Here is an 11,833-nt window from a genome sequence, read left to right on the forward strand (position 1 = left end):
CGGGATTAGACAATATTTCGGGTAGAAATTGTTCTTTTTCCGGGTCGCTCAGTTGTTCCATGCTGTGGTAGAGGGAGCTAGCCGCTACAATGTAGACCATTTCAATTCTAACATGGTAAAATATAAAAGATTTTTCCTCTAAAAAAAGGGAAAAAAATTGAAATTACTTCTCCATGTAGGAGAGACTAATTGAGATTTGGCTCAACGCCGTAGGGTTTCAGAATTTTACATTTTATAACAATTTGTTTGAGCTCTTTTAAGCATCTCCATTGCTGACGGAGTTTGGCTTTCTAGAATGGGCTCAGCCAGTGTGCTTAGTTTTCTAAGGTTATAAGGCGTACCAGATTGATTATTTCGCAATTGCTGGAAAGCGATTGTATCATAAAAATTGAATTAATGATGATTTAGTTATTACAAATTGGGTAAATGTATAAATTGTGGGAAAATTAACATGCGTTTTTAATTGCGTTTACATGTAAACAAATAATCTTATGATTCAAAAGGTGCTTTGTTTGCTCCCTCAAATGGTTTGAAATTATTGCCTTTTAAGTTATAACGTTAGTTTTTTTTAGTATTTTAGCGCATTTTCGGAATCAAATATTCAAACTGCAAAAAAATACTAAATTTTTGAAATATGTTTTTTTTTGTTTTTCATTTTCTACAAAAATTGTTTTCAAGTTGCTTATTTTACTATGACCGTCGAATATGCCTAATCTCTAGTTTTTCGTTCAGCTCTTTTTATCATACGACGCCGAAAATAACGACACTAATTTGAAAGTAACATTTTTTTGTTAAGACTATGGGGCTATGGGGACTATGGTTTTTAAGACATTCTGTGCTACTTGCTAAGTAACCGGTTATCCTTGCTTTAAATTGATTTCAGGAGAATATGAAAGCCACTGCGGCCTTCAGGATAGTCGGCACTCGTTCTGCTGCCCATTTTACCTATCACCCAACTACCCTTAACACAACTCAGGTACAAAGTTCTGCAAATATCAATCATCCGAAATTAAACATGTTCCAAGCCATAGTTCAAGCATTAGACATAACACTTCAAAAGGATCCCAGTGCTATTTTGTTTGGTGAAGATGTGGCGTTCGGAGGTGTGTTCAGATGCTCAATGGGCTTGCGCGATAAATATGGGGAAAGTAGAGTTTTCAATGCTCCCATTTGTGAACAAGGGATTGCTGGATTCGGCATTGGAGCGGCAGTCGGTGGTTTGACTGCTGTAGCTGAAATACAGTTTGCGGATTACATTTTCCCTGCCTTTGATCAATTGGTCAACGAAGCTGCGAAATATCGCTACCGATCAGGGAATCTATTTAACTGTGGAGGTCTGACGATTAGAGCGCCTTGCTCAGCAGTTGGTCATGGTGCAGTTTATCATTCGCAATCAGTAGAAGCGTTTTTCGCTCATTGCAGCGGATTAAAAATTGTAATTCCGAGGGGAGCGTACCAAGCCAAAGGTCTTTTACGAGCTTGCATTAACACTCCAGATCCCTGTTTGTTTTTTGAACCCAAGATTTTGTACAGAACTGCCGAAGATATTGTTCCGGAAGAGGACTATGAACTTCCAATTGGCCAGGCAGAAATAGTTCGCCCTGGTAAGGATATTACTCTCATAGGATGGGGCACTCAAGTTCACGTTCTCATGGATGTTGCTGAGGCGCTGTTTGCCAAAGACGGAACTGAATGCGAAGTGATTGACCTGCAGACTATTGTGCCCTGGGACGTGGATACAATCTGTGACTCAGTTTCAAAAACTGGCAGAGCTCTTGTGAGTCATGAAGCTCAATTAACAGGAGGCTTTGGAGCTGAAATTGCAGCAACAATTCAAACAAACTGTTTTCTTAACTTAGAAGCGCCCATTGAACGTGTTTGCGGACTAGATACTCCGTTTCCACATGTGTTTGAGCCGTTCTATATGCCTACAAAATGGAAAGTGATTGAAGCAATAGAAAAAGTTTTGGCGTTTTAGAAACTAGCATAGCAACAAACTTTGTATTAAATATTTAGCAGACCCTATGTAAATCGATTGTTAGAAAGTCTGAAATCGAAATGGGAGTATTCTTAATTTAAATGTTTTTACCCTAGCGATAAACTTTGTTCACATGAGCTATAATTTTAAGTTGCCTGTTTAAAGTCTTTAGTTCTGATGAGTCTAGAGCAGGGGCGGATCGGTTTCCTCGAAGGGGACGGATTTTCAAAAAAAATATCGAAAGTTTTGTCGACCTTTTTTTTAGGTCGAACAAATTGATTTTCCGAGCGCTCCCTGAATATTATATAGACCATATTTTGACAGTTTTTTTTGCGCCGCAGGCTATTTTCTAAAAAAAAACAGGTTATGGTCAAAATGCCGTTTTTGGGAAACGTTTTTCTGGTTCTTTATTCACACAAAAATTTTCCGTTAGAAAAACAGACAAATTTTCTCATAGAAACTTTTTTGCATTATTTTTTTTTCGGATGCATGGTTTTTGATTTTGTTTATTTTTGTTCGAAAATTGCGCGTAAATAGTTTTAGTATTGGTGTGTTTCAGGTTGAGCGTTTTCTTTTGAAATCGATTCAATGTGATGCCAACTTTGCATTGTTTACACTTGCGAAGCGAGTGTTTTAGTACGAACCTTTTTTTTCTAACCTAAGTTGCAAATATTGGTGCGGCACCTTTTTGGTGCGGTATCCCAACAATGGTGGGGCGCCTTTACAGCTTTTTGATAGCATGTCCTTTGAAATTCGAATAGTAATAAGCTAACACAGTTGATGCATTTTAAATTCATCAAATGAACCAAAAAAGCGATTAGTTTCAAACAACTCAACAATAATGAAAACTCGATTTCAGAAATTTTCTAACTCAATTTATCTCGCAGTTTTCTGAAATGCATAATTTGTGTATAATGTGGCTTTATGCTTTGCGATTGGTTAAATGCAAAGTTAGTGTGGATGGCTTCAGTTTGTTATATTCCAAATTATTACACGCAAATTTGAATCTATTTGTATTTGGTGCCACTTTTGCTGAATAGCATTGGCAAGTTATTAGCATATGTAGCTGTTTTGTTCGTGACTAGTGTTAGTCGGTTTGTTTAGCTTGCGTGGCGGATTGGATAGTGCGTGAGACTCAATATCTTTTGATTGAAGTAGGTCGCAGATTCGAATCCTACACGTAGCCGAGTTAGTGTCAATTCGAGGCTTTTTTCTCTTTTTTTAATTTCACTTGATAGAGCTGCGTTTTGGTCGTGTTTTCGCAAGTGTTTGCAAAGCGCAGCTTTGTATTTGTGTTGAATGCCTTAAAATTTTTGAAAAAAATTCAAATTGCCATAAAAATGTGATAGTTTTTCGCAATGTCGACTTAATTTTTTGTTGTTGGAAGGATAGCCGCAAGTGTTGCACGAGATTCAAGAAAAAGGTTCTCTCTGGCTGTAATTTAGGGAAAAATGATTTTTCGTGTTTTATTCTTAACGGGCGTCTTTCTATTGTAATTTTGATTCAGCCCTCTCACTTTTAGGATCTCAGAGATTCTAAAGGTTTTCTGCGATTTCTTTTTGTGGCTATGTTTGAAATTTCTGTATTCAATTTTTTTTTGCATTTGAAATTTTTTCATTATTGGTATTTCATTTTGATCTAAATTTATAGAAAGAGAAGAATAGGTCCTTCTCCTATCCCCCAGTAGTGGTATCGAACATGCAGGTTGTTTGGATGCAAGATTTTAAGAAACGTTTTGGTAAAATTATGAATTTTCGCATCTCGTTGTTACCGATTTTTTTCTGATATGATTTTTTCTACTGGATATGAGAAAGAACTGAATCGAGTTTGTGTGGCCCGAATTATAACTAGAACTTGTCTGGAAGTATTTTCTCCTCTAAAACGTCATTTAGAAGTTTGCTGCCTTAAAACTACCAATGGTCTCATAACAGTCAGACAAAAAGTTTTTAAAGGTAGTTCCTAAGTAATGCCAGTGAGTTCATACTTTTGATAATTCCATGACAGTTAAAGACAAGTTTTTTTTGATACTCAGGTTAACAGACTTTCAGACAAATTTAATGCTTTTTCATCAGTTTTGAGCATTTATTGGATCTATGAATTTTAATCTAAAGTGGAAAAGAACAAAGTGATTTTCCTTTTTAAAGGTTTTGATGATTTGTATTTTTTCTTAAAAATTCTTAAACTGTTCACGCTCAAACTTAATTTTTTGCGGTTTTAATTGGAATATCTTTTTTGGTTCACTTCATTCACGTTGTTTCAATTCCACTATCGATCAGCAAAAGTGTAAAGTTCACGAAAAACGTGAATGACTTCTAGTTTCAAAAATGTTCTTTATTTTTCTGATTTCCGACTCTTTATTTTTCTGGTTTTGAAGTGCCGTAACTAAAATTTGTAAAGATACAGACAGTTCAGTTTTAAATTTCTTTTCCAATTTCAGTTTTAATTTTGTTTTTTTTTTGCTCAAAAAGTTTGGGGGCTTTAATGGTTGCGGCGTATGTTTTTTTATCTCGTTAGTTTGATTCATAATAGGTCGTTTTAGGGAAAATTTGTGCCATAGCAGACGTCGTAACTTGAAATCTAAAAACGTGATGTATTAATTTTTTTTCAAGGACAATTTTTCCGGCTCAACGGGCGTCTGGACATTTTACATCATTCTCGACACGTATTTAGAGATGTTTGACATTTTTTATTATTTTTTTTTTGACGCAGAGGCTTTCGTTTCATTTTTGCCCACTAGCTTGCATGACTGTGTGAGAGATGTATCGGTGAAGCTCTATCGGAGTGTTGTGAAGCTCTACTTCGCCTTTGTGTAGGTGTTATGCCATTCGAAAATCACCGGAATATGTAATGATTGCTCTTGGTTAAATTTGTCTAGTTTCTCATTTTTACATTATATTGTTGGACTGAAAAGCACCAACTATTGTAAATTAGAGTCATCAAAAGTCGTGCGTCAAAATGCGATTTAATAGAGGTAATGCCAAATTCTTAGCAATATTTTTTTCCGGTCAACAAATCTGACGGAAAGTACTTTAACTTGAAAGAGCCAGTGTCTTTTAAACCTGAAACTGATCATTTGGATGGCTGAAGCTAATGGTTTTGAACATTTTAGCCTGTAAAAACCGTTTTAAAGCAAGTTTTACTTATCAGCACTGTATTCAACGATTAAATTGCTCAACGTCACCAATATTTCAACAATTTTGCATTACTTTAACTACAGTTCACAGGCTTCTTTACTCGTCACGTTTAAGATTTTTCAACGTATTAGTTTTGCATGTTTGACGAAAGAAGATGTTCACGTATAAGCTATATCGTATATTGCAATGGTTAAGATTTTTTTTTCGGTTTTCCAGGTTGAATTCAGTGTTTGTTGCACCGAGTTTAAAATAAGCAGCACAACAGTGTGATGCTGTCAGGGTTCCGCCAGGGGCTGCAAATTTGGCCTCCAATTATGAATGCCTAAATCCTTTTATTGTACGAGATACGACGATTTCTGTGATTTTTCTTAAATTCATCGCAAATTACTTCTTGAAAAATTGAAATTCTCAACTGTGTAGTTGGGTGCTGTCAGGATACTCTCATGGACGGCGAATCTTGTCTCCAAATATGACTGCTCAAATCTCTAGTTTTCGGTATATGACTCGTTTTATGATTTTTTTGATTTTTTAAAAAAACTTAAATTTTAAAAAATTAAAAGATTTGAACATCCCATTAATGTAGTTGGATACTGTGAGTGTACCCTTAGGAGTTCCGAGTTGCAAATGCTGCGTGCAAATGCAAAAAGAGTGCTCAAATGCTCTCAGTTAACGAGATGAGACGTTTGTTTTTGTTTCAAATTGTTCAAAGAACTTAGATATAAAATTTTCACAAAACTCGAAGTTCCTATCTCTATAAAGAGTCTCTATCACGGAATTCCCAGGATCGTGACATTTGCCTCCAATGATGACTGCTTAAATTCTTGTAATTTGCGAGATATTACGTTTTCGTGATTTTTTCAAAAAAATTTTCAGAAAACTTAAATTTAGTTTGATTTCTTCAAAATTTGAAATTCCTAACCCTGTAGTTGGGGTCTGTCAGAGTACTCTTACGGGTTGCAAATCTTGACTCCAAATATGACTGCTCAAATCATTGTATTTTCCAGATATGAAGTTTTGTGAATCTTTCAAAAAAAAATTTGAAAAACTTAAATTAATTTTTTTTTCAAAATTTGAAAGTGCTAGCCCTGTAATTTGGGGCTGTCAGAGTACTCTCTCGGGTTGCAATTGTTCAGAAAATTTTTTCTTCAGAAAATTTCATGATTTTTTTTCAAATTTGAACTGAAAAAGTTTGAACAAACAACTTAACAAAATTTGCAACTAACAACCCTATTAATGATATTTACTTTTACGAGAGCAAGTGTATTGCAATTGGGTAGACCAGTTTTTCAAAGTTTTTGATGTATGTAAAGTGGGCGTAGTAACCTCGTATTGTCCTGTGTTGGGCCAAAAATAAATTATGGTGAGGGGACTTCGACTTTCAATTTTTACTTGCTCAGGTTCTCGAGACAGTTTTTCCCGGAGCAACGTCTGACTAAATACTGTCGGCTTATTTATCGTTTTCTTAGTTACTTATAATCTCGGGTGAAGCTTCCAATATGCTTTTCTAAAAAAAAGTCAGTTGATATAAATCATGATAACAAATTTCAGTGGAGTTAGTTTTTTCATCAATTTTTCACCTGTTTTTTTGATCAGCACGGCATTCTATGGCTGTGATGTATTGCTCGTGACGCAAAGCTCCGTTTCGATTTTGATTTCCCAAATGTGCTTTTTTCGATGACATAGGTTTCTGTCGAAGATCATATTGACTCCATTACCTCATGTTAGACAAGAATTGCTTTGTTATGATACGAGCCTTTTTTCAAACCATATTCGAACTTTTTGCACTGTTTAAGCGAAGCTCTTATGTTATGAGAAAAGTAAGAGCTATAGCGATGAGTATCCCGCGATTAGTCCGGATTCATTACTAGCGAAGCATGATAACATGTATTTTATCCAGTTTTGCATTGTACCAATCTGTGCTGCCTGTAAAACTGGCTTGTAAAATCTGAGAAAAAATACAAAAGTAAAAGTCGCTAAGTTCTGTAAATTGCTACTGAAAAAAATAGAATATTGCTTGAATTAAAGATATTTACCATCAGAAAAATATAGACTTATTTGATGATTTGTTTTTGCCGGCACCAAGCATAAAAGCAGGTTGATATCACCGTAAACAACTGCTATTTGATAATAAAGGAGGCTCTAGTTTTAATCTTGCTGCTGAATAAGAATTGGAGCGGCTTTTTTTAATGAACCTTATGATTTTATAGGCTTCATTCTACCTTTTTGTAGTTAACGCGTTGCCTTTGCACACGATGGTCTGTCGCAGGGCGACCAACACCGTGCCTCTGAAAAAGGGACCTAGTGTAGTCACCCCAAAAATGGACCGTCATAAGTGATCCAGGAAAACCTTAAGATAAAAAACCGGATTTGTTTAACTTTCAGTTTAACTAAAAATAAGGCCTTACAAAAAAGTATCATTTATGGCAGAAGGCTGGACGTCTTTAAGGATAGCCTGATCGTCTGTTTTTTGTTCTTGTAGTTTGATTTTTTCTGCTTGACCTCCTCGAGCTGCCCCTCCACAAGGAAAGGCGGTGAGAAAGGCGGTTTACCCATGTTCAATCTGAAAACACGCGATTGAATTTTTTTTTCTAAAAAAGCACCAGTAGTCCAAAATCGGATCGTTCCATTAAAAGGGACCAGTTGTTCACCCTGGCCAGACGTTCGAAAACCGGCCGGACCCTTTTTCTTTATGTATGAGAATTTTTTTCCCGTAAAAACTGAACTGTCGGACTTCTTTTGTCTCCTTGTGTTGTCGGCTGTTACCAGTTCACATTTTTTGATATTTTTTGTTTCTTAGTGCCACAAGTTTTGTGATTTACTCCTGTAATATACGATTATACTAGCCCTGTCTTACTATATTTTCCTTTTTTTGGTTTTTCGCCTTACAGATTTTTTCGGCCTAAATAGTTCTGTTTAATGTTTTATTGGCTCAAGCAACCTATTTTGGATTGTTTGAAGGTGAGAAATATATTATGATTTTTAAAATAACTCAGTTCTATTCTTCTGTGAAAGTTCAAAATTTAACCCTTAATCACTCAACTATTTTTTGACAACTATTTTTTTTGACATTTTGTTTTTAACTCAATGGCTTTCTACCCACAAATTGTTGGCTTAGTGGCGGCTCAATAAATAATAAAAGGTTATTTAGTGTTGGTGGCTGTCTTCTTGGCTGTTTTCCTGGTGTAGATTTTTTTACTTTGTTTTTTCGCTTGCTACGTTTGAGTTTTATTGCATGTGATGCGAAAAAATATCTTGCTTGTTTTGACTTGTACAATATTATACATCGGATCAGCAAAACTTATTGTCGCTTGAAGATAACTCTTGCGCTTCTAATTATACTTATTTTTGGGTGGCGTAAATGCTTCACTAAAATGTAACTTCACGTTGAACTTCACATGAGTTTAAAATACTTTTTGGCTTCCCTGCTTTTAGTCGAAGTTCTTTGTGGCTAAGTTCCAATTGAGAGCGAATATTTTCAAAGGTTATGATATATATTCAAGTGATATGAAGCTCTGCCTCGTCTATTTGTTAACTTTGTGAGTAAAATATTTTGAATTTTTCTGTTGTTGAAAGCAATCCAGATGCACTAAAAGTTCGCGATACATAAAAGATAGAATTACCATCTACTGAAAAAACGGGGAAGCTTCCTTTGGATTTTGGCTCATCGCTGCTACAGTGTCAGCATGTACTGTTTTTGAGTCTGGCATAGAACCCAAAACCGCCAGCAAGAATTGAAAACTCCCAGCTGCCACATCTACATTGTACTTTAGAATTTGGAAAACATGGTAGGGCCTAAGTCATAATCCGATCAAGCTTAGCAACTTTCGAGCAGCTCCCAGCAACCAAGGTTAATGGCTTATTCTTGGACCTCAATTCACCGATCTCAGTTTACAAGAGTTGTAAGACTTGCCCTCTTACGACTATAAAACTTAAGCAGGACTCGATTAAAAAAAAGAAATGAAAAAAAAAAAAAAAAACTATTGCAGAAACCGAACTGCCAATATCCAAATCAATTGAGAACTATTGCGAATTTTTTAGCACTCAAAACGAGGATACTTGACCAATTCCAGCTAAAGTCGGTGATGACATACTAAAACTAAAATGACCGCAGTATCATTCATTGGGGGGTTTAGGAACTTAGACGATCAGAAAATAACGGAATTAAGACAATAACTTGCGTGCAAAATGCCTGAAACTTGTTTACAGAGTTAAATTATCTTTTGGCTGAGTGAATACTGGTTGTCCAATTTAGACAATAACTTGCCCGCAAATTGCGTGAATTTTGTTTACAGACTTAAATTAACTCTTGGCTGATTAAATGCTGGTTGCCCGTAAATTCCGCTTCTTTACGGTTGTCTAATTTGCTTGTCCTCTAATTTCCTAGGCCCCATTTATTGGACCAACGGTACTTCGCGCCCTCTTGCTGTAATAACACTTATGATGCAAAAACATAACTTAGATAACTCACATCATTACTAAACTCCAGTTGTTGAAGTTCTCGAAAACCTACGAAACCATGCTCAAAAAGTGAAATTTGAAATCACAATGGAGCTCAATGAACTGAGAAACTATCAGTATCAGTCTTCACATTGATCAATGCCCAACCGTTGTTCTAATATGTGCAAAAATACACTGCTGCACCAGAAAAAAAAAACTTTAATTTAAGCAAACTATTAAAACAAAAACAAGTAGAAACCCTTCTACAGGTTAAATGTTGTAGCCAACTGATTGTATACTATAAATCTGTAGAGATGTTAAACTGACCAAAAAAACTGAAACTACTCGTTGACTTAAAATTTATTAATCCAGACTATCCCGAATCCGTTATATGCAAATTCAAATACAAAATCTCAAACAAAAACGGAAAAGAGAATGGGCCAACAATTCGAAATGCTATCCTAATCTTTTTTTAAAATTAAATTTGTTGACGTCAGCTTTTGGTGGTGATTTTTGACAAAAAGATTCAAAAACATGATGTTTATGTTTAATGAAAAGAACTATGGAGAAAAATTTAAAATTATATTTTCTTAACTACACCAACGTTCATGGTTTGAAGAGATAAAAAAAACATAAACTTGGAAAAAAAACTTTGAGAAATCTTTTCTACTTTCGCTGATTAAACCATCACTCGAGTCTAGACAAGATCTTTTAGTTTCTTGATATTGTTGGAGCCTGAGAACACAGATTGGACTAAAGATATAGGCATAGCTAGAGCAATATATACAGGAACAAGACTGCTCGTATCAGGGCGAAGCCCTGAATGTTCCGACTGCCTTATAAGGTTTATGGAGCAGTAATACATTAAAAAATTAAAAGTAATAGAACAAAATGAAATTTTTTTTTCAAAAGTTTGAAATTTTTTATGAAAATCATCCCCCCAGACGCCATATAAAGTACAAAAGGATAGATTTCGCTACTTGTAACAAATCAATTATGGCAAATAAGCTTCGTTAAACCAATTTGGAACAATTTCTAAGACGGATTAATTCTCCGCTTGCGCGTTAATAGCGCGAAATATATCGCGCGTTAATTGTCCCAAATTGGTCAAAATGGCAATCTTTAAACCCCCATAACTTTACGAAAAATGATCACAGGTGAAATATATTTTCAAATTTGAGCTCAGGACAACAATACCTTTCGAATGATATAAAAAATTTCCGTCAAAAATGGCTAGTTAAAAAGTCGAAACTTGTCCGAAGAAAAAAAAACCCCACCCCGAGCACAAATATTCCGTTACTTTCATATCGAAAGTCGGAACAATTATTTCAAAACACAATGGACGTAGAAGCAGTGGACTATTTCAGAGGTTGCATGTGTTAATCTGTCGATTTTTTTGTTTCCCTAAAATTTTGCATTTTACATGCTGCTTATTAGCTCCAATTGGCATGAATTGTTCAAGTAATTCTAAGATTCCAACAGCATCGCATAGCATTTTTATCGGATTTAACTAAAATTTATGAACTATTAACCTTTTTGTCGAACGAAACATAATTGGAAAATTTTTGAATTTCAATGTTGAGAGATCAGATCGCCGTCTTGGTTTTCATAAGATTTTTTTTCCATCAGTATTCAATAATTAATCTAAAAATTTGCAGTTTAATCAAAAATGAAAAGCTGATTTTATAATTAGAAAGTTTGGAGCTCTTGAAATATTTCTCGCCTATTGTTTTTTAAAACGAAGAACTATCTCTTTCTATTAACGAATTGAATTTTCTCATTTTGCTAATCGGGCGAGGGAAGATACTTGAGGAGATTCGAAAGTAAATGATCCGATTTTGATTTCCAAGTTCAATCGCAGTCAATGAGCTCTGTTTTTCTAAATACAACTTCAAAAATGGTATAAGCGTGGCTGATTCCTTGTGGGTTCCATCTATCCGCTACTATGAGATTGGAATCCCAAGATATGAGTTTAAAACCCAGAGCGACCAAGTACTTTGAGATGCTAGCGTATTCTTTGAATTGGATTCCTCCGTGAAACTCGATACCAATTTGTTTGACATTAGTTAGAGGTTTGCTAAAAATATCAATAACGGGAAATGATCTCAGCGTCAAATGGTTTCCTGTTTTTTTTTTTATTTAACTTCAGTCTGCACGTTTCTTACCGAAATAAAATCTGCAATTAAATTGCTAAGGTTCGCAAAATTTGTTGCCAGCAATTTGATGCCCTAATTTTGCATTTAATGTCTTATTGACTGGTTTAAACGCATAATTGCAGGCTGTC

At 35.1% G+C, this 11,833-nt stretch overlaps 1 protein-coding gene across 1 annotated transcript; it reads left to right on the forward strand.

The window, feature by feature from the left end:
- The first annotated feature begins 769 nt into the window (after positions 1-769).
- Positions 770-2,254, forward strand: LOC134847718 (2-oxoisovalerate dehydrogenase subunit beta, mitochondrial-like). Its single transcript, XM_063864904.1, has one exon. It carries the CDS (start codon positions 890-892, stop codon positions 1,976-1,978), a length of 1,089 nt encoding a protein of 362 aa, XP_063720974.1. The 5' UTR covers positions 770-889; the 3' UTR covers positions 1,979-2,254.
- The last annotated feature ends 9,579 nt before the right edge of the window (positions 2,255-11,833 follow it).

This window comes from Symsagittifera roscoffensis, chromosome 6, assembly GCF_963678635.1.
Source record: "Symsagittifera roscoffensis chromosome 6, txSymRosc1.1, whole genome shotgun sequence".
Taxonomy (NCBI): domain Eukaryota; kingdom Metazoa; phylum Xenacoelomorpha; order Acoela; family Convolutidae; genus Symsagittifera; species Symsagittifera roscoffensis.